General features: G+C 48.7%; 1 protein-coding gene across 5 annotated transcripts in view; it reads right to left on the bottom strand.

Annotated features, from left to right (window-relative positions):
* Positions 1-4,595: 4,595 nt before the first annotated feature.
* FHOD3 (formin homology 2 domain containing 3) overlaps positions 4,596-27,950 on the bottom strand; it is a 484,314-nt gene continuing 460,959 nt past the window's right edge. For 3 of the 5 annotated variants that reach the window (XM_062201570.1, XM_062201571.1, XM_062201572.1), the window contains 4 exons: positions 26,908-26,931; positions 24,854-25,028; positions 15,765-15,926; positions 4,596-5,188 (listed from right to left, as the gene is read on the bottom strand). In XM_062201570.1, the coding sequence (XP_062057554.1) occupies positions 5,106-5,188; positions 15,765-15,926; positions 24,854-25,028; positions 26,908-26,931 (444 nt within the window). In that variant the 3' untranslated portion in view covers positions 4,596-5,105. The remainder of the gene's footprint in view (positions 5,189-15,764; positions 15,927-24,853; positions 25,029-26,907; positions 26,932-27,950) is intronic. The other 2 variants (XM_062201573.1, XM_062201574.1) reach the window with 1 other exon arrangement.

Genomic DNA, 27,950 nt, shown 5'->3' with positions numbered 1-27,950 from the left:
GTCTAAATCAGATTATCATCAAGGAGGTGCTTTTCAGGGACTGGTCAAAGCAGTTAGATGCACTTACCAACACACCCAGCTCTCTCTGAATAGCTACCCATTTTTCTTTGATTCCTACTTGACTACTGGGACTTTTAAAAGTGTATAATTATTGTATTGGGTATGTGATTCCAGCGTTTTTTGGCAAGATGATTGCTCTTATTTCCTAACCCACTGCCCCCATCCCAAACTGGCTGCTGCCGAGTGCAAGTTTTAAAGCATTTTTAAGCAGCTGCTATTGGAGGTAGGGTTTCTGATGGGACATGAGATTTGTGGTTACTTTTCTAAAAAAGCAAAAGCTAAACTATCTGCTTAGCAGGGCCAGCTGAACACAGCACTGCACTGACCTATTGTCCTGCTTACCTTGAGGTTGGTTTAACGTGGTATCCAGAATATCTACATTTGATCAAGATCCACTTCCTTCTCTTTCCACCTAAGCCGGACAATTTATAGATAGTATCAAAATGAACAGGAAAACACACAGACACACACACACACAAAATGGTGATTATGCCGCTCTACGGGGAGTGGAGGAGCCCAGTGTGAGAGTCTGTGGACATGGGGATTGCTCCCAAGGCCTAGAGGCGCAGTGTATGCAACACAGGCTGATCCCACAGGACAAGAGCTGCATTCATTCTTCAGCTACGGTCAGAATCTACTGATTATCACTGCCAGGTGCTGCTTCTAAACAGCCAGCCTACTTAATGTTCCTGCCTATGCAATGTGTACTGAATTGGCAAACATTCTGGTAACAAACAAATCATGGTTGCTAAGCAGTAGTGAAGGAAAAATTCTATTTTGTCAATAGCTGAACTATTTGCACTATAAATTCCACCCAGATCATAAGTTTTTACTTCTTCAGGTAGATCCTCAAGTAAACTTTTTTTTTTTTTAAGGTTTATTTATTTGCAAGTCAGAGTTACAGAGAGAGAGAAAGAGATCCTGCATCTCCTGGTTCACTCCCCAAATGGCCTCAGTGGCCAGGGCTGGGCCAAGCCAAAGCCAGGAGTCAAGAGCTTCTTCTTGGTCTCCCACATGGGTATTAGAGGCCCTAGACAAAAATCAAGGTATCAAAGGGGCCACACATGCTGGCTCCAGAGGTGCTAGGAGAGAATCTTTTCCTTGCCTTTTGCAGCTTCTGGTGGTCAACAGCATTCCTTGGTTTGCAGCCATACCACTCCAGTATCTCTGCTTCTGTCTTCACACCACTTCTCTTCTTGTGTATGAAATCTGACTCTATTTTAAGGACACTTAGGATGGGATTTAGGGCATATCCAGATAGTCCCGGGTGATCCCCTCACATCAAAATCCTTTATCACATTTGTAAAGGCACCTCCTTTAAGGTGCTTTCACAGAGTCCGGGATTAGGATCTGGTGGCCATTGCTGAGCATAAGGCCGTGGCATCCGACAGCACATCGTCTCAGGGCTACAGACACAGCAGCAGTGGATCTGGGAGCTGTGCAAGATGTGGCAGCGCACACCAGTCAGGAGCCAGGTCTGCAACTACTAGCCTATTACTCCGCACCTGCACTGTGATGAATGATGGACTCGGAAGAAAACAAAACTAGGTCTTTATCCCTCCGAGGCCCTGTGCGCTCTCCTCTCCATACCAAAATTATTTTTTTAAAAACAAAGATAAAACCTAGAGATTCCAAAGAAACCAAAACCCAGCCATCTTTAACAAAAGTATTTGCCTTTTTTTTTTTTTAACTTTACCAGCAGTTGTATCATTTTGATCCATATTAAGATACAGAAATGAGAATATCTATCATAATGACCAGGAAGATTAGCAATAGTATCGTGTAAGTTTAGGGCACCATTCACTTGAATGCTTCACATAGGTCTTTTAAGAGAAATTTAATATTTCAAATTAAAAGTCACTAACAGGCAGCCAGAGTGGCAGCAAGATTCTTACAGGAAACAAGTAATAGGAAAAATCCCTCATTTTCATTAAAAACTACACTAAACCACTAAGTTTAAAAGATGCAGACTGTTTACCTTGTAGGCCTTTTGATCAATCTTTTCCCCCAGTGGGACTGAACAATCCAAAAACCTATCTCTTGCAGCCCAAGGGGAGGAGAAATGATCCAGAAGTTTCTAGAGCTACCCAGCCCAGGGACTCTCAGGGGCAGCTCATGACAACGCCTTGGCCTCTGCACACAGGGCGCTGGGTTCACTTCCCATGGCACATCCGTCCTGCCACTGAGTCAGCACACATTTCTCCATGAGCAGAAGATAAGATATGGCAAAAGCGGGTCTCTCAGACCACTGCCCATGCCTCTGTCATCTTGCTGGGAATGCAAAGCTGTTTAGTGAGAGACTCAAAGTCTCCTCCGCCCAGCTTAGGACAAGCAGGTCAGGCATCATTTGCTACGGTCACTAGGCACACCGTGTGAAGACTGTTCACGCATGCCCTGGTCACTAGGCACACTGTGTGAAGACTGCTCACGCATGCCCTGGTTGCTTAGTTACTTGATAGTGTGACAGTGGCCAATGTCAAAATGAAGTCATGTATGTCTAATGCTAATAGAGCCAGAAGGCCATAGAGGAGCAGCAGTCACATACTATCCCTATACACCACCACCCCCATGGGGGGAGAGTGGAACCCACAGGAAGTTTTTTCCAAATACATCTTGCTATATAAGTCACACAAGGACAGCTACACACACAGGGACAACTAGTCTCTTACACAGGAACACCTGACTGGCACAGTCTCCACTAATGAGCGTCAACTCCTGTGTTCAGTCTCCATAATCCATGTTCCCTTGATTTCCAAACTATTTACTTGAGCATCCCTCCATCGCCTTGCCCCAGCTTCTGTGGCTGTTCCTAGCACATGCATGCCCAGGGTTCAATCCCCACCACCATTCCCAAATAAACTTTGTCCTTGGAGAGCCAATCTGTCATTTATTTTAGGGTGACAGTAGCAATTAGAGTCAGTTCTGTCTTGGCCAAGTGTGTTTGGTTTTGCAAAATTCTCAAAAGGCCCATCTTCATCTTTCCACTCTAGCTCCTGTCCATCTTGGGGGAAAAAAAGAAAAAAGTACCCTGTGATTCAACGTCTTCCAAATTTGTCTTCACATTAGAACCAGGGGAGGGAGATGAGGAAGTCCTTTCCACATTGCAAATCCAGGCCACACTTCAGCCCCGTGGAATCACAATCTCTGTTGGAGGGAAAGAGTAATCAGCAGTTGTTGTTTTGCTTTTCGAAGTGCCAGGTGGGCCCAAAGTGCAGAGTAGAGTGGCAACCATCACATGACCATATCCCCACAGCACAGTGAGGCTACTCACGGTGCCATTCCCAACCAGAGGCCCTCTATACCTAGCTCTAACAAAGTCATTGTCTTTGCTTGCTCGAGACTATATTCAATCCCTAAAATGAAATTAATTTCAGCTTATTTAGTCTTTTCCTTCCAAATGTGATCCTTTCAATTCTACTGCCTCAACTCACAGTGGAACACCAAGGGCCATCTGTTCAGCAAACACTGTGACCAAAACACAGATTCCTCTTGTTTGGACATCACCTTCCCAAGTGGTACAGAATTCCATGTTGTCCTCATAAACCAATAAACCATACATGGGATTCTACACGTGTTATTTAGAACCATAAGGAAAAGGAATATTAACACCCTAAGCATACTTTCAATGGGGTGATTAAATAACTCACTGGTAATACACACACCTAACTCTTACAGCTCCAGGTTCTCCTGGGATACTCATATTCATTTGGGGGTTATTTCACTAACGCCGGCTCTGTACAGGTCTTGGTCAGTGGGGACAGAGCAGAGGAGGGGCACGGTCACAGGGGTTAATGATGTGAACATATTTACCTTTGCTCTTTAGGCAGTATTGTTGCACACCTTCTAGAAGTCACGCATGCCCAGATGCATGTCACAGGGTTTCACAGTAGGTAAAGATGGAATAATCCTTCAGCCGCCTCCTCCCAATCCCCAAATACCTCCTGCAATGGTTTACCTTTTCCTGTTTTCAGAGGCTGAGGTTCTTCATGGGAAACTTTGGACCAGGGGTTTCTGAGGAAGGCTTGGCCACTCCCTGGGGCACCAGCCCGGAGCACTGCCCTGTGGTTGCTGGGGCACCTTCCGTCTGGATGCCTTTAGCTCCTGGACATGTACTGGAGAGCCGAGCACTAACTCTGCAATTCTGAGGTCCTCTGAAGACAATGCTTTAAATTTCCATGTTGTTCTGATCAAACAATACGTGTTTTGAGACTATGAATGTTTACAATAACAGGGATGGAAGTGCACTGCCCAATGGCTCACATTTGCAAAATGAGTGTTAGCATCACAATGACTCCCCCCCCCCCCAGGTTAATAAAAGTTATTATGTCCCACAACAAAAGCTTAGGAGATTCCTAGAGTGCACTGTTGGTGCCTCTCATCCCATAAACAAAACACAACCAAAACGGCCTGTAGGCCTTCCCAGCAGGTGTCCTTCTGGCAAAACTGAGCAGGGGTTTTGCTGAATCAGGAGGTGAGCCCAAGTGGCTGTGGAAGGTCCTATATACCCAGGAAGAGAGAAGGTTCTGGTCATGGCATTAAACTATTTATTTAGTATTTGAAACACGGTGTACACTTAGGAATTTGTATAAACATTTAGTACATCTGAAATCCACAACTGGAAAACAACCTGTGCTTGCTTTTGTGTACAAGTTTGGGGTTGACATCTGGAGACTCAGGGGTGCCGGAGACCCAGTCTGCCGATCTAGCCAAACTGCCTCATAAAAACTGTGACAGAAGTGATCTGCTCCTTCAAAGGGCTGCCCCCGGCCCAGAAAAGGTGTCACACGTTAGGACTAACAAACCAGGCGTCAGGAACACAAGAGAGACACAGCGGACACGACGAGAGAAGCGTGTGTGGGAGACTGCTGGAGGTGCACGGCTTGCAGAGCAGGCAGCGCCAGCCGTGTGGGGACACCCGGAGGAGGTACTCTCTTCCAGAACCCCGGGGGGTCAGTGTCCAGTCTCCCCCGGCACCCAGTGGAGGGCTTGCAGCCAGCGGCAGCTTGCCCTCTGCTCCGTACACTCCTCAAGGCGCTCTGTGAGGGTCACAGCTGCAGCTCCGAGGTGCCAACCAGGCCCAGGGCTCTGGCCTCTTCCGGAGTCAGGCCGCTCTTCAGGGTCCTTCGCACTGGAATGGTGCCCGCAGACCACAGCCAAAGGGGTGAGAAGGAAGAGAGGGATCAGCAGCAAGGCATAGCATTCAGCACACCAGACCCACCCTTGCCCGCAAGGACCCCAGGTAAGCCCCAGGGCTCAGACCTGCTGAGCCCTACCCTGCTGTAGCTGACATGCCCTGGTGGTCTGTGTACAGGGCAGGCAGAACCCTGGAGTGACAGCAGACTGATTTGAGGACTTGGAGGGCCGAGAGGAGCAAGTGTAAGTGTGTGTGTGTGTGTGTGTGTGTGTGTGTGTAGAAGGGAGAAGGGGGATGAGACATGTTCTCACGAGGCTTCTGAGAAATAGGCAGCAAACTGCACAAATGCAAGTGGTGTGGAAATCATCTTCCCAGCTGAGGAGTGATCAGAGCAGCCTAAAACACCACAAAGCACAGGAAAACGTGAGTTCCGATGACACCAATGCGGTAGGAAAACCAGTGCACAGTGAGGGCTCCAACAAGATCCAACAACGCTGGGAGAGGAGCAATGACAGCTGTGGGGACATGCCCAAGACCCCACAGCCCTGCAGAGCAAGGGGCAGTGGTCAGGATGAGTCTCTCCCAGTGCACCAGGTCTTGGTCTCAACTCATGAAAGCTCCTCTGGAGACGATGACTCAAATAACTGACTCCTTGTGGAATCCATGCCAAGGAGCCAACTGTTAGCACTTCTGGGTGGACTGGCTGGATGACCTCAGTGAACTATGCAAGGCTCAAGAAAGGCCAACGATCACCTTCCGGAGGGTTACACTGGCAACTGCAGGATCTTAAAACTGGCTCCTGTTCACCTTGGCATCTTAGTTTTCCCCACCCATTGCTTAAAACTGATCAATCTGGATGACAAAATAAAGGATAAGGATGAAGGTGGCAGGAGCTTCCCCTCTTGAGACAAGACCTTTTGCTTTGAAAGATAACTAATTACATTTACTTCGATTTATTAATGGTGTTTGGCCTTTTCTGTATTTCCTTAAAGGTCATACATGCATAGTTTTTTCACCATGTGCATTTTCCAGGACCTTTTGAAGACCCTTTGTATATTCTTGGCTGAATGACTACAGAAGACCACACAGACTGCAGGCATTTTTACCCATGCAAGTATTAAAAGATGCTTTGTCAATACTTCCACTCAGCTGCTTGATTCCTGTATCTGTCGGTTTAGTTTCACAGAAATACTTGAGTAAGGACCCTGACACCTTAGGGTATATGTGAAACTTCCCTAATAGATATGGCACTGGGCGCAGCTCACTGGGACAGGCTCAGAGAAGAGAACAAAGCTCACTGGTGCCCACATTGACCTTCCTACCAGAGGGCACTGAGCCCATGCTCTCCCCCACTGGGGACCACTCGTACTTCTGACACTTCTAGGGATGCTCCCTGCCTCCTTGCTCACCCCACCATGTGTCCTCTGCTTTGGGGAAAGCCAGTGTAATTTTAGGTCCCTTTGCTTCCCAGCTCTGTCCCTAAAAAGTGAGTATTCACACATACACAAAATCTGTTTTATATAACCTACTTTCTGTGGGATTTCACACCAGTTCAGATAAGTCCTCCTAGAAATATACCACCCCCTAGTGTAATGAAAAGGACCTTAAGAACCTGAACACTCCCTTGTAGAGTCAATGTTAATTCCCTTGGCCACATGAAACAGAGTATGAAATGAAGCCAGTCACCTGAGGTCAGTTTTGTACTCCAATTCAAGTCATGCATCATAAGGGCCCTTTGGGTGTTGGCTGCTTCTCCCCCTACCCTGCCACCTGCTCATCAGTTCACTCCTCATTCAGCAAATGGTACTTGAGCATCTACTCTAAGTCAAGAGCTATGGAAAGATTCTTGGGGTCAGGGAAACAGGGGTCTAATAGGGACACACTGCAAGGAGAAATGCTCACGTCCAGACAGGGAGCTGTCTTTCACTCAAAGATTCCAGAAAACCAAAAAAGGCTGAGGATGTAAGAAAACAAGAGGCCTTGCAAGTAGGGGCTGCAGGATGTGGACTCGCACAAGCCAAACATCCAAGTCAGATAAATCCTTCCAGGAACCAGTGAGATTTCTCTCCAAGTGTGGGGGTGAGGAGGGGCCAGCCCGAGGTCTGATAAGATAACATCTGGGTGCTCTCCACTCCCAATCACCACATCCTGCTTGAACGCTACATTCTGGCCTTGCACATGTGACTGCCTTCCCTCCCCAAAGATGCTTAACAGGGAGCCGCCTGGAAATGTTTACCCCAGTCTGCGCTGCAGCTCTTCTACAAATAGCATGGGTCATTTTGCTGGCACCAGCGACCACTCCATGCCGCAGGCCCTTGTGATAGCTCTTACAATGCTGCAGTGGCAACAGGGCGCTCTGCCACAGGGTGCTTCTGATGTCAACAGGCAGCACAAGGGGCTGCCTGTGCCATCAGATCTTAAGATCCTTTTCTTTTGTTTTCCCCTCCCTTAGAAATGAGAAACCATTCAATTCTACAAAGCACTATCAGGTGAGTCCTTGGTAAATGAATCAAACTTGAAAAACAATGCTGACCATGGCTACCAATAGAGAGTGTTTACCAGGTTTCCTGTAATCTATTGGAAACCCTCCGAGATGGGTACTGTGAGGGCCTCACCAAGAAGTGAGCCAGTGGGAGCACACAGAGATCAAGGTGCTAGCCCAAGCACACACGGTAAGTGCTGGACAAGGCTCCGAGCCAGGAGGCTGGACATGGCTGTGCCCTGCTGAAATCTGGCACGACATTCTCCAACATCTCACTCGACGAGAAAGAGACCGGGCTTCACATCTCCATGGGAGAAACCATCTGTGCTTTCACCTTTGGATCACCGACAGATTTCTGGTCTTGTTTTGTATATGATGCTAAACATTGTTTAATCCCTATGACTCTAAAGATTTTCTGCTAGGCACACTGGGAAGAGTGTGTAATCAGCTTTGCTGCTGTTCAGAACTGCTCCCCGGCACTACCTTTCTTCTCCCTGCTGACTGCAGCCAGAAGAGCAGGCACAGCCATGCCCCTCTGGACTTCAGTATAGGAGAACTGCTGTCAGGTGAGTAGTGCTTCCTGATCGGATGTAAGATTTGGTTTTGCTTTGATCAATATCAATTATTTCACCATCTGAGTTCTTGTCTTGGTTTTCTCCTTCCAATTTTGGTCACATAAAATCCTATCTATGAGAGGCAGAGATTCCCCCAAGTTGCTGGGCATTCTACAAATAACTGGCCAGAATTTTTCAAAAGTGCCAAAGTCATGAAATGTCCTCCACAGCTCACAGGAGACTCAGGAGCTGGTGGCCAGATGCGCTGTGGGATCCGGGTAGTCCTGTGGAGCAGAATGAGGACATGAATGGGAAGACCAGTGAAATCTGAAGAAATCCCCGAGTTTAGTTAGGAGCTCTGTACTTTGGATAAATGGTCCTAGGCGATGCAAGGCATTAGCATTACAGGAAGCTGAGTGACCAGTGCAACTTTTTTGTAAGTCTAAAGTGTTTTTTTTTTTTTTAAGATTTTTTTTTTTAATTTGTTTATTTGACAGGTAGAGTTACAGACAGTGAGAGAGAGAGAAAGGTCTTCCTTCTGTTGGTTCACTCCCCAAATGGCTGCCACGGCCGGAGCTACACCAATCCGAAGCCAGGAGCCAGGATCTTCTTTCCTGGTCTCTCATGTGGGTGCAGGGACCCAAGCACTTGGGCCATCCTCTACTGCCCTCCTGGGCCACAGCAGAGAGCTGGACTGGAAGAGGACCACCACCCATATGGGATGCTGGTGCCGCAGGCGGAGGATTAACCTAGTGCGCCATCGCACCAGCCCCTAAAGTTTTTTAAAAATAAAAAGTTAAAAAGACAAAAAACCTTGGGGGCTGGCATTGGACACAGCAGGTGAAGCTGCCACCTGAGACACCAGCATCCCATCTGAGTACTGGTTTAAGTCCCAGCTGCTCCACTTCCAATCCAGCTACCTGCTAAAGTGCCTGGACAGGCAGTAGATGATTGCCCAAGTGTTTGGGCCCCTATCACCAGCACAGGAGATGCAGATGGAGTTCCAGGCTCCTGGAACCTTCCAGGGTCCGTTGCACTGCTGCCCGAGGGCCTGGTGCTGGTGGGAGCCTGAAGCTGCCTGTAGCTGGCACTCCTGTCCTCACTGTATCCAAGAATGCTGAGGCTCCGTGAGGTCAAGCAACTCAGGTGCGGCCCAGGCTCCATTTCTGCTGTATGCATGTGTGAGTGCCTGAGCACGGAAAAACATTCATTCCATGGGGCACTGGCAGAAAAGACAAAGTCCTGTCCTATCCCACCGCAAGGTGCTTGGTGCTCACAACAGCTTGTGGATGGACAGCAGGACGGACAGACTCTTGGATGCTTTTTATGGATTGTCCCTCCCTGCAAACATCCACTGCAGACCCAGTGGTGCCTGGCACACACACACACAGATCTGGCAGAGGACTAAAGGCCAGCCTCCACTTTCAGTGTGTCAGTTCCCCCACTCGGGAGGGCGATTTGTCTGAAAACAAAACAAGGGTGCAACCTGCAGTGCAGTGCACACCACAACTCCCTCTGCATCCGTCTCTCCAACCCGTGGCTTCCCCTGAACCCCCGTGTTCTGCCTTTTTACCACATTGGAGTGCTGGCCAGCCCCGGAGCAGGGCACTGTCCTCTGACGCACAGGGACACTGCACCTGGCTTGACCAGGAGACCCTAAGGTTTCTCTCAGGCAAGCTGTCTTTGCCCTCTTGTCCTGTGTCCTCTGCACATGGGCGGGCGCGCCCTCAGCAGCCCCAGAGGAGGGGTCAGTCCATCCTTAATCCTTTGTCACTGCAGAGACAAAGGCTGATTGAGAAACTCGTCCTTCTAACCTCACTGCAACCAAGACCATCAGGTGTGAAGCTTCCAGCCCACAGCCTTGGTTACTGCACCCTCTACGAGAACGCAGAAGTAGCGCAACACAGGGAAATGTTTCTTAATGGGTTAATGGAAAAAATCTCCAGATGTTTTCATATTTTAAAAGTTGTTTGTGGGCCGGCGCCGTGGCTCACTTGGTTAGTCCTCTGCCTGCGGCACCGGCAGCCCATATGGGTGCCAGGTTCTAGTCCTGGTTGTTCTTCTTGCAGTCCAGCTCTCTGCTGTGGCCCAGGAGGGCAGTGGAGGATGGCCCAGGTGCTTGGGACCCTGCACCCGCATGGGAGACCAGGAGGAGCACCTGGCTCCTGATCAGCGCCGGCCGTGATGGCCACTTGGGGGGTGAACCAATGGAAGGAAGACCTTTCTCTCTGTCTCTCTCTCTCTCAGTGTCTATAACTACCTGTCAAATAAAAAAAAAGTTATTTGTTTTTGAAAGAAAATGAGAGACAGCTAGAGAGATCTTCCATTCACTAGTTCACTCCCCAAATACTTGCAACAGCTGGGGCTCGCTCACACTGAAGTCAGGAGTCTACAACTCAATTTGGGTCTCCTGCATGGGTGGCAAGGACCTAGGTTCCTGAACCATCACCTGCTGTCTCCCAAGGTATACATTAGCAGGAAGCTGGAATTGAAAGCTGGGCCAAGACTTAAACCCAGGCACACTGCTACAGAGTGCAGCAGTCCCATTTAACATTTTGATTGTGGCGCCATATGTCCGTGCCTCTAGACAATTTCAAACATTTGGAAAAGTAGAGATAACTGAACTTCATTCTGTATGGATCAGGGCCAAGGTTAAATCTAATATTTTATGAAACATATCTCCTACTTCATCTAAAATGATTCAATAATGTTTCATATTCAATAATCCTGCCCTTAGGAAATTATATTGATATCATGGCTACAATTCTTAACATTCTGTAGAATAAGGTTTTAGTGACACCACATAAATTTGAAGTACATCACATGCCCTTCAAAAGCACTCCTGAAGCTCCCAGGGGACACATGTTTGGCGAAGAGGGGGTCATGGTGTGAGGACAGACGAGTCAGGAGTATAAGCAGAGTTGTGGCTTCCTTTTCCACTAGACCCTGGAGTTGGACGTCTGGCTCTTCCCACTGAAAACTTGCTCTAGTAGGAGTGACCATTGTTAGGTTCTCGACCAGTGAGGAGACTGGTCTGTTATTTGTATGTCCTATCAAAGCGACGGCATTTTTATAAAATCATGGCCCTGAGCCCTAAGTGTCATGGCCACATCAGAGGTGGAGTCCCAAGCCCTTCCTTAGAGGGAAACTCAACAGAAAAAGGAGTAGCCCACCTTTCTCCACCAGGCCACAGCCTGTACTCTCCCTGGGAAAAGAAAAAAGACAGAATGGGAGTTCTTAATCCCTGGCTCTATTTGACTTGCTGGGTAAGAGGCCACAAGCAGGCAGCCAGCGGGGCAAGCCTTCTACCAAAGATGGGTCCAAGAAAGGAAATAACAAAGCAGGTGCATGGGGGCCGTCCTCTCTCCCCAACCACCAGGGCCTGCCCTGCAGATCCAAACCAGGAAGGACCCTTCCAACACCACAGAGCCCCATCATTCTCTAGGCAAGGCCGACAGGAAGCTTAAGATGATGATCTTCACTGGGACAAGATACAACCCCTATGGGTGGAAAAGAGAAACCAAAACAGGAAGGGTGACAAGCACTCCGAGAACGATCTCCCCCAGTCACAGCCCCTGGCTGACTGGAGAGCACCTGGAACCTGCGGAACCACTCAATGTGAGTCGGACTGACCATTTCCCAGGTTAGAAATCACCTGGACAATCTGTAATATTTACTTAGGGAGACCCTGATTGGCAACAGCTAGAAAAACAGCAAACCTGACAAGGGAACTCCCAAATCGATTCAGCTGCCCTTGGCGTAGCCACACTGTGTATTTTAGGCTGGACATGTGATGTGTGCAGGCCTAGTCACCAGCACTAAACATGAAAGCGGATGTTTAACTCGGGATCCTGCTGGCCATAAGTTTCTAGATTATGGGAAGGATTCTGTTTAGTTTCCTGTAATAGTCAATCACTTCTTATCTTTAGACAAATGAGTTACAGCCCAAATATGTTGGTATTCATTATGCATGTACCTCATTGCCATTGTTGAACAATCCAACCAAATATAGCCGTTTCAGGGTGAGGCCCAAACCAGTAGAACGCATATAGATTTTGCAGATTATTTTTTCTTATTCTTTTAACCTCTTGTGAAAAGTCGGAATTTATTATCCCTTTATTAGGGAAATCAAAGCCTAACTTCCTCCATCTTAAATTTCTGTTGATACTGCCATTATAAATAAGTTAGACCCATTACAGACAAACACATACATTTGGTGCAGTGTTTCTAACTGTATCACAGGAAAATATGTGTTTGGCTAAATAAAAATACACGGCTATTTTGCACAAAATCAGAATGGAAACAATACCGCAGTAAATTATTTTATGTCAACCACAAAAACAGGCAAAACCTCTCCCTTCCCAGATTGGCTAGGAAAATTGATTCTAACTGTGTTATTGTTCCCAATGACATTTTATGTCATTCTACAAATCTGGTTGTCCCCAGACCAGAGGGCCACGCCAATGCAGACGTGATCTGGAGAAAGAGCACATGCCCTTGGCTCCAGGAATGAGCCAGGCCAATGTCTGAGGTCCCTGGCTGTCCCCACCCCTCCCTTCCACGGGCAACTCCCTACCCTGGAAGCCTTCCTCCATACTGCTCCCTAGGGCCACCCCACCGCAGACCTTCCCAGGTCCTCCCCCATGGTCATCCTTGTGCTGCAGTCAGACCAAGAGTTCAGTGCAATGGCTTCTGCTACTTGGTTATCAGTAACCAAGAACAGAGCACGAAAGGGCAACTACTGAATATAATCTACCTACGACCTCAAAAAGTGTGTGGCAAGTTTCATTTAAAAGGTTATTTATAGAAACACATGTAAGTGACATGGACAAGTCATACACAAAAGAAGGGACACAGGGGCCGATGTGTGGCACGGCCATTAAGACACTTCTTAGGATATCCATATTCCACATCAGAGTTCCTGGGTTAAGAGTCCTGGCTCTGCTTCCAATCCCAGCTTCCCGCCAACATCCGCTCTGGGAAGCAGCAGGTGGTGGCTCAAGTACTTCGGAACCCACCATCCAGATGGGAGACCCAGAATGAATTCTAGGCTCCCAGCTTTGGCCAGGCCCAGCCTCAACTGTCGAGGGCATTTGAAGAGTGAATCAGTGGCTGTGAGCTCTCTCTCTCTCTCTCTCTGCCTTTCAAACAAACAAAAATTTAGGAAAAAACAAAGAATAGGTGAAAATAACAAGAGGCTTAGCCTGGGGCCATTGCTGTGGTGTAGCAGGTAAAGCTGTTGCCTGCAGTGCTGGCATCCTATATGGGCGCTGGTTCAAGTCCCGGCTGCTCTACTTCTGATTCAGTTCTCTGCTATAGCCTGGGAAAGCAGACGATGGCCCAAGTTCTTGGGCCCCTGAACCCACATGGGAGACCCGGAGGAAGCTCCTGGCTTCGGATAGGCAAAGCTCCAGCCGTTGCAGAGTGAACCAGCAGATGGAAGACCCCCCTTCCCCCTCCACCGCTGCCACCTCTCCTTTCTCTATATAACTCTTTCAAATAAATAAATAAATCTTAAAAAAAAAAAAGAGGCTTAGCCTTTCCAATACATAGCAAATGTAAATTAAAACCAAAGAAAATACTATTTTACGCCCTTCAAATCTGGGAAAATGGAAGCGCTGTGCTGCTTGGGTCAACTGAGATTCAGCACATTGTGTTGAGCCAGCATAGATGCACCTGTCTTCCCCACCTCCAACCAGAGAAGAGCTTGTCTCCTGAGGACCCGCAGTACCACTCCTGGGCCCATGTCCAAGGTGTCTCCATCTTATTATGAATGGGAATCACCTGGAGAGCTTGGTAATGCAGATGCTGACTTGGCTGCTCTGGGAACACCCATAAATCTAAATTTTTAACAAGACTCCAGGAAGTGCTCGCATTGCCTGAGACCCAACTGTGAGGACCAAGTCCCAGCCAAGTTATTCACCTGGGTAAACCTGGAGACAGGCAACAAATTCCCAGCAGCGCTGGGGAAACAGCCAAATACAGGAAAAAATAAACGTGAAGGCCTTAGATATTGACACTGGAAGCCACCAATATATCCTTGAAGGTGTAAAAAGCCAGTCTCCCTGAGTGACGGTTCCAGTTAGTGAATGAAGGGAATGTTGCTGGGGCCAGGGTGGCTGTGGGGGAGAAGGCAGGTAGCAGATGGAGAGCCTCCCCCCTAATGCCATGGAGCCCCAAGGGAGCAGGGGCAGGGACCCAGACCTCAGGCCCCAGCCCTGAGTTTCTGAAGTGTGGGCCCAAGTGCAGCCCAGACGTCTAGAACTCCATAGTCTCTGCAGGACCTTCTGATGGATGTGCAGACAAGTTTGAAAACCGTAGCTCAAGAACCTTGCTACTCAATGTATGCACCGGGCCCGGCGACAGCTGCTCCACCCAGAAGCACATCAGAAAGAGACCCTCAGCCCATCCATCTTACAGAACCAGAACTGCACCCCCTGCCCCCAACTCAAGTGACATTTTCCTTTTGTAGAGAGAAGTTCCAAGAGAAACTAAGGCAGATCAATAAAGGAGCAGAGTCCTCCAGCCTCTTGATTGGGGAAGCAGGTGTGTGTGTGAGTCCAGCAGAACCACCAAGTCGGTGTACACAGCCCACAACGCCATCACCTCCTGAGCCAGCCTCTGGGATGGACAGGTTGGGGCCACTCTGAGTTTGAGACTGACTTGCTGCCTCCCAGGGGCCCCTATCTTTCTACTCTGGGGAGACAGAACAGGCTCCCTGTCACTGTCCCTTGTTCTCCGAGGCAGAGCTGGAGACTAAAGCCACACTGAGTGATGCAGCAGTGAACTGCAGCGTGGGGGCTGAGCTTGCTCCAGAAACACCCCAGGCCACAGCTCACGAAGGCAGCTGTCCGAGGATCTGTGGGGGCCACACTGCTCCAGAGTGAGACTCCTGCGAGAGCCAGCCCAGCACTGACCAAGGCAAGCCCACCACCACCAGCTGAGCAGGCAGGCAGCAGGCCCAGAACAAAGCGGAAAATCAATCACCTCGATTTAGTTAACTTCTCTATTTGGTAGGGAAAGGGGAAAAAAAAGTCAGTCTAGGCTAACATTAACTATTTAGAGCCTCCTAACTACCACTGAGGGACCTCCCTCGCCCTGGTTTTCACCTCCCATGTGTCTATTGGCAGTGGTGAGCTCCTGGAGACCCCAGTCTGCAGCCCAGCAGCTGGCCTCTGGTGCTAGATAAAGGGCAGAGACACAGTCTCCAGCCAAGCATCCTGGGCACTGGGCCCTGCTGAGGCCACCCCTACATACCACAGACATCTGAGGCCCTCCAGACCTTCCCGGGACACAGTGTGAACAGAGAGAGGCCTGGCCACAAAGAGCAAAACACTCAGGACACCAGACAGGTGTGACTGTCGCTCCTCTCCTCCACGATGGCCACCACTGCCAGTCAGGTGTGAAACCCTCCGCTGAGTGCAGATGGGTACTCCAGGCAGCCACTGAGACCTTCCCAGAGCTGGCCCCTCTGTCTCTGCCCTTCCTGGGTCACACAGAACAGCAGGGTGGATCCCGCCTCAAATGCACTCACGAGACTTCCTGTTGGCCCGGGATCGCTTTCTCTCCCGAGGTACCACTCGCTGACTGGGCACCTGCGTGGCTGACTTGACAATGCGGTCCATGATCTCATCGGCCGCGTCATCCGTGACATTAGGAGAGTCATCGGTTCCCATAGTCCACGAACTAGTGGATCCTGCAAAATGAAACAGCCCCTGAGTGCAAGATATGCAGAGAGAAGGACGGCCAAATGAAAATACAACCCAAGTGCTCCCCTAAGCAGCCAAGCACTGTTAGCAATAGGTGCCAGCAAAGGCCAAAGTGAGAGCTTTATAGAATTAGCGACAGCTCCAGAGTGCCCCCTAGAGGCTCTGTACAAACCCACACTCAGGGCATTTGTGTCACACTACTGTATGAACACAAAACTGTGTTTTCTCTCAATTGAGCTCTCCATCCCGCGTGTGCTGTCTTCACCTGCCCCAGACAGCGCACACCAGAGTGGACAGCACACGCCAGCCTCTGCAGCACATGTCACCAAGCGCCCATGACGCACGCCCTGTGATGTACAGGCACCAACTATTCTCCACAGGTGCTTGCATATGCCTGGCGAACATCAGCTATCTCCGACTTCTTACTACATTACACAGAAACATGGATTTTGTAGTCTTTAAAAGCCCTCACAGGTTCACCTTCCTTCACTAGCAAAAGGAGTGTTCACGAAGCTTTTCTTTGGTACATTCATCTGCTCCCTAAGCAGAAATATGTGTTTTGGCAAAGCTACATGATAAAGACGGTCCAAGTCTGGCCTCAAGGCACCTGCCTATAGACAGCAAGGAGAAAGAACTGCGAAACACGGTTCCCAAGTCATGTTAAACACTCAGAAACTAAGGCGAATCTCAAATACCCAGAACTATACTTTCCTGATAGAAATCTTGTGTAATCTCTTCTTGTTTTTACCAGAGGAAACTTATAAAATGTGCTCAGATTTTTCATTTCCATTGGCTACATTTCATTTTATAAGAAGTCCACAACTTCAAAACCCTATAGGTGGCCGGCACCATGGCTCAATAGGCTAATCCTCCACCTGCGGCGCCGGCACACCGGGTTCGGGTTCTAGTCCTAGTCAGGGCGCCGGATTCTGTCCTGGTTGCCCCTCTTCCAGGCCAGCTCTCTGCTATGGCCCAGGAAGGCAGTGGAGGATGGCCCAAGTGCTTGGGCCCTGCACCCGCATGGGAGACCAGGAGAAGCACCTGGCTCCTGGCTTCAGATCAGCGCGGTGCGCCAGCCACAGCGCGCCGGCCGCAGCGGCCATCAGAGGGTGAACCAATGGTAAAAGGAAGACCTTTCTCTGTGTCTCTCTCTCTCACTGTCCACTCTGCCTGTCCAAAAAAAAAAAAAAAAAAAGCCCTATAGGTAAGGGTTTTCAAAGTCTCTGCCTATGGAACACAAGTGTCCCAGCCTGATAGGGTCCAGTCAAGTTAAAAAAAAAAAACAACAGCTTTTCCAAATTCAGAGGGGGAAAATGCTAACATACATCCATTTTTAAATTTTGAGCTCTTTTCCCTACTACCTTTTTAAGTTTCAGGATTTACAACCTGGGTGGCAACGAATGCACACAGAAAAATGGATATTGATGGAAACAGTTGGGAACAGTGGATCACAGTGCATGGATATTGCGTGCTTGTGGTTGAAGTTTTACTGCATATATGAAACATGCTGTAATGGAGCCACAGCCTGTGCTAGGAAAGCACACATGACTGAATTACACATGGAAACAGTGACACTTTGTGCAAGGAAGGCCAGGACTCCAGGTGCTCCATCACCTGCGTTACTCCAGACCTGCAGCTATGGGACAATGATGCTTTCAACAGACAAGGTTTTCTGTTGTTGATGATGTTGTTAATTTACTTTTTCATGGACTGTTTGCACAACATTGGCACCCACAAAAAGAAGCCAATTGTAGTTTTTCTACTTATACCCAAGTGAGCTTGGTCTCCCTGCTCCTATCAGAAGCCAGTTTTTTCAGCACTGCCAAAGTCTTGAAACATAGGCTCTTCTCGGAAGTGAAGTTTTTAAACTGCTGCTGAATGATTCCGCACTGTCTGGATGGGCTCGGAGTTTAACTGGAGGTGAGCGGCCTCAAGACGACTCACCTTTCTGCCTGGGACCCCGAGCCTCTGACGACAGCCCTCCTCAGAGCATAGCAGCCAGTGGCACGCCTATGTTTTACCCAGAAATCTAGTTCCCCTTTTATACGGACTTAAAATTCTATGTCGTACCCTAAAGTGCCAAACTACCCTTCCAAAAGCACATGAAGCTCCTTCAGTTTCATTTGCTCACATTTTCAGAGCCTTGAACCATCAATAAGGCATTGCCCGATTGTCCCTCTGAGAATCACCAGTAGTTCCCATTTTACACACCCCTAGGGAACCTGCTTTCCATGTAACGTGTCAGAAGTTTAAAAGGCACATCTGCCACGGATCCAGGATTGTCAAACTCAGTTTTGTGATGACTTCACTTCTTCTTCAGCTCATTTCTGGTTCTGCTTTTTATCCCCTCTCGTCTTGGTTCCTGTCCTCACAGCTGCTTATTTCCATTCCCTCTGGCCACGAACATGTTCCTCTTCCTGGGCCCTTTGTGCCCTCATGGAGCCACCCACCGGGCCACGTGGCTCATCACCATCCTCCATGTGTCAGCAAGACACTGCCATATACTGAGATGTAGTAGAGGGCATGAACATTCTAGACCAAAATAGCATAATTTCCCCTGATTTTTACTTCATTTTAAAAAATACAATCATGATGGGTTGGAAGAAAACACCATAATTTCTTTTTCCTTTTCATAAAGTCAGCCCAAAGAAATAGTCTACAAGGAAAATAAGTATAGGACAATAGATATATTGGTTGAAAATAAAAATTAAAAACCAGAAAGATTTGCCTTCATTTCTGAAAGGTAACATCCCTGGAGACAGAATTCTAGCTGAGAGGTTTTTGTCTTCTCATAATTGAAAGATGTCACTCTCCATTTTTATTTCTGGCTTCCCCTGTTGCTATTGAAAAGTGAGCCCCCATTCTTACTGCCTTGCACAAAGTAACGTATCTCTTCTCTCCAGCTGTTTTAAAGATTTTCTCCCTGTGTGTGGTTTTAGCAGTTGGCCCATGATACAGTCCTTCCAGTACCGATTCTGCTTGGATTTGCTAAGTTTCTCAAATTGGTGAGCTGATATGTCAAATCAGTCTGGGGAAATTCCCAGGCATCATCTCCTCAGACATTGCTTCTTGTTCCTCTTCTTCCTCTGGTACTCCAGTGATACGTGTTAGACCATTTGGCTGTGTCCACATGTGTCTTACATTCTGCTTTGTTCTTTCCATTGTTTCTTACCGTGTTTTAGTTTGTACATTTTCTAATCATGTGTCTTGGAATTTACTTGTCCTCTTTTTTTGCCAGGAACAATTTTTCACTAGACTCATCCATTGTGTTCCTTATCTCACATACTTCATTTTGTGCTTCCCGAATGACAATGACTCTTTTCTATAGATTGCAGTTCCCTGTTGAAATTATCCACCTTTCCATCAATTTGTCTACATTTTCCTTTTCTAAGAAACATTATAAATTTATCTTGAATCCTTTACTGCACATTTCAAGAAAAGGATCACTTAGGAACATGCTGTTATTGTCTCCTTTTCCTCTTGATTATGAGTTAGGGTTCCATATTCTGCCCTGGGATTATAACTTAGACTATGCACTGGACTTTGTGAAAAATGTAGAGACTGAGGTCAGTGTTACTTCCTCTGGAGTCGCCTCACTTTCCTCTGTTATCAGATACGATGAGGTACCATTAATAGGTACAGTGAGCGGGGCCGGCGCCATGGCTCACTTGGTTAATCCTCCACCTGCAGCACCGGAAACCCATGTGGGCACCAGGTTCCAGTCCCAGTTGCTCCTCTTCCAGTCCAGCTCTCTGCTGTGGCCCAGGAAGGCAGTGGAGGATGGCCCAAGTGCTTGGGCTCCTGCACCCATATGGGAGACCAGGAGGAGACTCCTGGCTTCAGATTGATGTAGCTCTGGACGTAGCGGTCATTTGGGGGGTGAAACAACGGAAGGAAGACCTTTCTGTCTGTCTCTCTCAGTGTCTAACTCTGTCAAATAAATTAAAAAAAAAAAATAGGTACAGTGAGCTGAGCTGAGGCCAGCTAACAGTTATGGATAAAAATCAGCTACTTTGTGCCAGCACTGTGGCACAATAGGTCAGGAATTCCATATGCAAGTGCTGGTTCAAGTCCTGACTACTCCAGTTCCAATCCAGCTTCCTGCTAGTACAGCTGGGACGGCAGCGAATGATGGGCCAGGTACTTTGTGGGAGACCCGGATGGAGTTCCTGGCTCCTGGCTTTGATGTGGCCTAGCCCTGGTTGTTGCAGCCAACTGGGGAGTGAACCAGCTGGTGGGAGGGTGGATCATTTCTCCATCTCTCTCTTTCAGATAAATATAAACTTAGAAGAAATCAGCCTGCTCTCACTGAGCCTGCCTTGAGGCTGAGGCTGAGGCTGGCATGTGTGTGGTAAGGGTGCGTCCTTCAGCTCGCCTTCATTTTCTCAGTGCTTCAAAGCTAAAGGAGATTTCCTTCATTCTTTCGGGCCCAGCATCACCTTCTGCTCTGCCAGGGCTGTACGTACCAATGTCTTGGGAGAAAATTATATGCACTGGGGGATCCTCTCAATTCCAATCTTTGATGCAAACTCACATCACTCTCTCAAGTTCTTCTGGTTTCTCTTCAGAGCCTCTCCACAGAGGACAAGCCCATCCCTCGGACTGTGCCCAGATTTGCAAATGCTCCTAGACAGGCAGTCTCTGTTCTCCTGCAGTTCTAATTGTCCCAGTCCTCCTCCCTCCTACCGTTCTCTCATGTCTCTTAAAAGAAAGCCTTGGGTCCTGCGTTGTGGTATAGCAGTAAAGTTGCTGCCTGCAATGCTGGTATCCCATATGGGTGCTGATTTGTGTCCCAGCTGCTCCACTTCTGATCCAGCTCCCTGCTAATGTGACTGGGGAAGCAGCAGAAGATGGCCCAAGTGCTTGGACCCCTGCCACCCACGTGGGAGACATGGATGAAGCTCTTGGCTCCTTGTTTCCGGCTGGCTCAGCTCCGGCCATTGCAGCCATCCAGGAGTAAAGCAGCAGATAGAAGATCTCTGACTCTCCCCCTCTCTCTAATTCGGACTTTCAAATAAACAAACAAATCTTTACAACAATAAGAAAAGAAAGCCTTACGTTTTTTAGAGCGGTGACTTGCCACTCCCTGTTGCACGCCATCTGGAAGCAGAAGTCTCTCTATAGATGGTGTGACAGTGCGGAGAAACTCAACAGCCTCTTTCTCATCACTCTCGTCAGTGAAAATGAACCCATATTGTGACAAACCCAGCAGTGATTTTTCTCTTTGTCCTTTCTGTTCAGGAACAGATGTCTAGCTTCCGTTGAAGCAGCACAACCTGCTATGTTACATCACTGCACTCCATCTCCTATGACAGCTCCCGTTGCATTACCAAGGTCTAGGACTCCAGCCCTATGGCTGCAGGGCAGTCACTGGCACCCTCCTTGACATTCACTGCTCATCACATTCAGCCCAACACACAAAGCTTGCAGGAGCTGCTGGGGACCGAGACTCCCGCATGGCACTGTCCTAGGCCTTTTTGCGTACCATGGGGCACAAGTGATTTCCTTCCCCATACCCTATAACACTGCAGAGCCGCCTTCTTTCACTCCCATCCTTAAGCTTATTCTAGACTGACAGTCTACTACTCAGCATTTAACAGTAATATTTTCCTCATGTCCTGACCTTCCTCACTTTTTTCTCTCCTCTTTTATTCTTTCTTATTCACATACATTGTCTCCTATCACTTCTTGGAGCAGGGGCCTTAATATAGACTGCACTGGACAAGAAGTAGGCACCCTTCCTTGCACACAGCAAACCAGACAATCAGAATGACCTCGCAGGAGCAGGTCATTACTCTAGCTGCAAATATGCCATCCCACATTTGGAGTGCCTGGGTTTGAATCCTGGTTCAGGCTCCTGATCCCCTTTTCCTGCCAACGCAGACCCTGAGAAACAGGATGGCTCGAGTAACTGGGTTCCTTCCACCCATGTGGGATGCATGGATTATGTTCCTGGCTCTTTGCTTATGGCCCTGACCCTGCACCAGCTGTCACAGGCATTTATTTTTTTAAAAAAGATTTATTTATTTGAAAGGCAGCATTATAAAGGGAGAGAGGGAGGTTGAAGGGAGGGAAAGAGGGATAGGAGGGAGAGAAAGAGGAAGAGGGAGGGAAGGGGTGGAGAGAGAGAGAGAGAGAGAGAGAGAGAGAGAGAGAGAAAGAGAAAAGAGAGAGAATGAATATGAATCTTTCATCCACTGGTTGACTCCCAAATGGCCACAATGGACAGGGCTAGGCCAGGATGAATCTTGGAGCTTTATTCAGGTCTCCCACATGGGTGCAGGGGACCAAGCACTTGGACCATCTTCTGCTGCTTTCCCAGCCACACTATCAGGGAGCTGGATCAGAGGTAGGGTAACCAAGATTTGAACAGGCCAGCGCCGTGGCTCAACAGGCTAATCCTCCGCCTTGCGGTGCCGGCACACCGGGTTCTAGTCCCGGTCGGGGCACCAATCCTGTCCTGGTTGCCCCTCTTCCAGGCCAGCTCTCTGCTGTGGCCAGGGAGTGCAGTGGAGGATGGCCCAAGTCCTTGGGCCCTGCACCCCATGGGAGACCAGGAGAAGCACCTGGCTCCTGGCTTCGGATCAGCACGGTGCACCGGCTGCAGCGCGCCAACCGCTGCGGCCATTGGAGGGTGAACCAACGGCAAAAGGAAGACCTTTCTCTCTGTCTCTCTCTCACTGTCCACTCTGCCTGTCAAAAAAAAAAAAAAGATTTGAACAGGTGCCCATATGGGATACCGGCATTGCAGGCAGCAGCTTAACCCACTGCATTGTGGGTATTTAGGGAGTGAACCACCAGATGGTAGATCTCTTTCAGTCTCTGTCTTTGAAATAACAAGAGCATCTGCCCCTCAACAAAACTCAGGACTGTGATTCTTCTCGTTTGTTTCTGTTGCTGGTCACTAAAAGGCTGACATCACAATATTCATTTCTTTTCTTCTAATCCCACATCCAAAACTATCTAGATGTCAGAGTTTGAGAAGACTGAATCCCGAAGAGCCTAACTGTTGATTCTTTGACGAAGTAACAGTATATACAAATATGTGTGGTATGGTTTGGGAATGAAGGTTGGACTGAGAGATGGGTCTTCCACACTGTGTTGCCTGTTTGTTAGTGTAACCCTGGGGCAGAGGTGGAGGGAGGCGGCCCATCCCTGGCACATCCTTAGCTGCAAATCAAAGTAAATAGTAAAAACCCTATTAAAGAGTTTTTTTTTTTTTAAAAAAAAAGACTAAATTCCAACCCAAAGAAGAGAAGGGAACTAGAGACAGTAATACTCTACTTAAACCAAACATGAAGATCTGCCAGTGATTTTATGAAAGAGCCCAAGGTGCAGCTCCACTAGGGAATCCCACACAATCCTCAGGGTTTGAGAACACAGCCTGCAAGCCCCTTGGCGATTCTCCAGTGTTTGCCTCTTAAGTTTCTAGAAAACTCAGAAGCCATAGGCATTGCCTGATAATGATCCACACTTGGGGTCGGGGTGGGGGTGGGGAGCCTAGAATTGCATTCATCATCACTTTCTTTATATTGCATTGTTCCTACTATCACTGCTTTTATATACAGAAGAGAGTCGATGACAGCAAGCTTCCAGAAAGCAGTGCTCAGCGAGCCAGGCCAGTAGAGGTCAGCGACAGGCCTTCTTGGGGGTTTCTCCAGCTGGCAGCCCTCCAGATTCCACTGCCTTCTATCCTGGGGGAGCTGTAGTGCTCAGCAGGGCCCCAGAGGTACCCTGTAGGCGCTGCCATCACCATTCATTACTGAGGTTCTGCGACCCACTCTATGTAACCTGTAACCCAGCCTCACTGGCGTGTTCCATTTGACTCCCTGCCCCAGCAGAATGGCTCCCAGCAGCCCCTTTTGCACTGCAGGACATCCTGGTGTGGGTGGATGTATGGATTTTTTAAAATCTGGGTAGTGCCCAGCCTGGGGAGGAAGCCCGTCTCCAGCAGTTGATTCTCTTTCCAGGGCATCATCATGAGGAGGCCTAAATATGGGTTTGGGGAGTTCATCCAGGGGAAACAGAGGCTGAGGAGCCAGGGTGCTTGGAGGAGGTGGTTTTTGGAGGGGAAGGGGACCTGGAGGCAGCAGAGGACATTCCAAGCCGTGGGGCAGCATCAGCAACAGGGGACTTAGGGGCACATAGGGTGCTCTGAGAAGGGCGGTGCCAACACGTGCAGATGAGTGAAAGGATAGGAAGAGTGACAGCGTGAACAGGGCAGGCTTCATCCTGCCAGTAGCGATATTCAGGGCTTGGGCAAGGAGTCAACATGGTTTCAGATCAGACCAGGGAAACAAGAGTGAACACTTTCAGATGTAAAACACTAATTCTTAAGTCAAACTTAAAAATCCCTTCCAATTATAACCAAATCTGGAAACTACTTACTACCTTGAAATTTTAGTTTGGTCTCTGCCTCTACCGGGAGGGTTACTGGTTTAATCCAGTGGCTGGCAAACTTTGTAGGATAAATATTTTGGGCTCTTCAGGTCCTAAAAGGCTCATCTCTGCCATTGCAGTGCAAAGCAGACATTAGATATACCAATGGGATAATCAAAGTTGGGTTCCAATGAAACTTTATTTGCAAAGAATGGAAGCAGACTGAATGTGACTTGCAGGCTGCAATTAGCCAGCCCTGACTTCATGCCATGAGGATGCATTGGAAGAAGCCCTGTTGTGCAAAGTCAACAACACTTTGAGGAGTGTTCTTGGCTTCTGAGGCGAAGCTATGAAGGTCAGTCCTGATGGTGCTAATAGGGGAAAGTGGGTGATTTGGTCACCAGAGTCCTGGGGAGCCTACAGCTGGGAGCAGTACTTAGCACCCCGCAGCAGCACTTGGCATCCTGCAGCAGAGACCACAGGCCCCAGGAGATGGCCAAACCAAGAGGACAAACCCCACCCTGCCACTAGTTACCTCGGCTCGCACGGCTGCGAGTGCGGACACCCAGCACCGGGGTGGCATCCTCCATGGCGGGGGAAGAGGTTTTCAGCACAGCCTTCATGTTCTCATGTTCAGCAGCGTCGTCGGCATAGTTCAGACCCTGCGGCTGGCTCGGAGGAGCCGGGGAAGTGCCAGAGAACTTGCCGGACTGCAAAACCAAGAAGGGCAAGTTACGAGGGGAGGGAGACTCTTCAAAAGCCAACTCAAGCTTAGGAGAGTTTTGCTGAAGGAAAACCTTCTTCCTTCATTTTTGCAAGCACGTTGCAAATGCATTAGTTACAACAGTCAATGGGGTTGCCAACCCAAGTCAAAACATCTGCCTCTACAGGAAGACTTGTTCTTAGACGTGGAAGCTCCTGGGCCCCAGAAGACCCCACCCATCCATGCACTGGAGCAGCACTCTGAATGTCTCCCTGGTGCCTGCTCGTGGGACTGGCATCAGCTCTGGCGAGAGCTGAAAACAACAACAAAAACAACCCCGGAAAACAAATTTGTTTCTAACACCAAAGCCCTGATAAAAAGATTGAAATGTTTTGTTATTCAAATGTATCAAACTTTATCTGTTTCATCTAGTTCTTGAAAGCAGTTCAAGTTCTCATAACTATCACAATGGCAGAGCTGCAAAAGCGAATTCAGTCCACACAATGTTACATGTTAACACTGTGTGGTCCATACAGAACCACACAATGGTAAAAGTTGGTAGGGTGGGTGTTGTGCAGCTGGTTAAGCCACCATCTATGATGCTAGCATCCCATAACAGTGCTTGTTTGAGTCCCAACTGCCCCTCTTATGAACCAGTTTTCTCTTAATGCTCTTGGGAAAGCAGTGGAAGACGGCCCAAGTACTTGGGGTCCCTGCCACCCATGGAGGAGACCCAGTTGGAGTCCAAGGCCCCTGGCTTTGGTCTTGCCCACCCCTAGCCATTGTGACCATTGGGGAGTGAACCAACAGACAGATCTCTTTCTCCCTCTCTGTCACTCTGCCTTTCAAATAAATAAAATTAAAAAAAAAAAAAAAAGGAGTTGGGAAGTTTTCTTGTAGATCTGGTCCCATCTCACATTAAAGGAAAGGAAACTGAGGGCTTCCAAGATTAAGGTGGCCCCAAGGGGTGTAGTGTCAGGGCCCAGATCAGACTGCGACACACAAGTTCATGCTGCATCTGCATGCGGCAACACTCACTACTTGTGGTTCTGTAGAGAATCTGGTTCTCTTAATAAGCACTACACATACATGGTGGTTTTTCTCTAACTGGACAAGGCCGGGAATGTATGTTTTGCAAGGGCTGTGCCAGAACACAGTCTAAACAGAAAGCCAGACATCTGGATGAACAACAGAAGGGCAGCTCCGTAGATTCCTGGCTTCCTGTTTCACCCAGTGTCTCAGCCACGGCAAGAGGGCCCAGAGGGAAGCTGTGACCTGTACCATCTACAATGCCCCCTCCTCTTTTTCCAGGGCCAGTCATCCCCAACGTGGTCTCTGTTTCATGCACCTGCACCCAGGTTCAGGGGCAGGATTCCCTTCCCTCCCAGCTCTGCACACACAAATCCACAGATGCCAATCCAGGAAATGGGCACCCATCAGAGGCTGCTCCCTGGCTGATGACAGAGGCTCTAGCTTGGATTTTGGCCACTGCCCACTTCCTTTGTGGTTTTAGGACTCTTTATGTGGTTATTCTAGAATCTGGTTCTCATACCTGAGTTGCCAAAAAGTCTTGGCCTGGAAATAAAATCCCTTGTTTATTTTCCCAGTAGTAGAGAGACAGCCACTAAGCTGCCACTCAGGACAGGGCCCCTGATCAGCCTGGACTCAGGAACAGCTTGGAAGATGCAGTTAACCCTTTAGTCCCCTGGCACACACAGCACGAGAACCCCTGCTAGTGGTTAGTGATCACACAAAAATCAACCAGAAAACGCCCGTGCACGGTTTAAAGTCTGCATGGTGCTGACACTTCATGCTGATTACGTCCGATTAGGCTCTGTGACACATGGGAGCACACGTGGCATCTTCACGTTGGACAACAGTCATACCTCAACTTCGTCCTCGTCCTCAGTCTACTCGACAGGACAGGGAAGACAGAAGTGATTCTTAGAAGGCACAGAAGTCAGCAAAGATGAGAGCATCCCAATGTCACAGCAGATTGCAAAGAAAATGGCCACCACCACCAGAGGACAGCTTATTGCATGAGGAGCTGCCAGCCCCTCCCCCCCCCCCATCTCATCTGGACAACCCTCCCTGAGCTCCCAGGACAGTTTTGGCCAAAGTTGGAGGGGGGCACTTGCAGAACTCAAGCTCATACCCTGAGGCTGCCCAGGAGGTCAGTCATCAGCTGACCTGGTTCCTGGGCCACCACCAACCTCCCAGCTCTGGGGCCTGCTGCAAGGCTAGCCATGTCCTGATGGGCTACTGGCACCTGCTGGGCAGTCAGGGCCACAGTAAGCAGCAAGCACACAGCCGTGACTGACCTAGCTCTGCCCTCTCATCCCGAGTGCTGGCCCACCCTGCCCCAGCTGAGGGCCCGGGTCTTACACTCAGTCCTTTTATCTTTCTATGTCCAGGCCAGACAGGACAAGTGCAACAAGGGTCCAAGCTGCACGTTTCCTGTCACCTCTCCCCAGAGACATGAGATGCAGTCTGTTCTAGAGCCTCCTGTCCCTCATGCTGGCCACCTGAACTGTCTGTACTGTTCACGACTTCTCACTAAGCCTCTTTGCATGACTTTAAATACAAATTTCCTTTTCTAAAAATACATCAAGTGCGGCAAGTCATGTCCATCTTCTGACTTTAAGTTAAACCCACCTTCCATATCGGTGTTTCCCGGGAGGTTACAAGACCAGGCCAGCAAATCAGACATGAGCTTTTGGAGAAGCACCTTATACTTTTTGGCAGTGAAATGACAAGAACTTCTGGTTGTCACCTTCCACATTGCCCTACCCCCGTGGAAAGACAGCCACGCTCCAACCCCTGGTCATCTTGTTTGATGACAGTGGCGCTGCTTTCAGCTGTGAGCACACGTGCAAGGTGCTGAACACACAACACCCCTGGCCCTCTCAACATCCCTATGGTAACCGTA

Source organism: Lepus europaeus, chromosome 9 (assembly GCF_033115175.1).
Source record: "Lepus europaeus isolate LE1 chromosome 9, mLepTim1.pri, whole genome shotgun sequence".
NCBI classification, from domain to species: domain Eukaryota; kingdom Metazoa; phylum Chordata; class Mammalia; order Lagomorpha; family Leporidae; genus Lepus; species Lepus europaeus.
The sequence above is the reverse complement of the archived record's forward strand: the minus strand, read 5'-3'. Positions and strand labels throughout refer to the sequence as shown.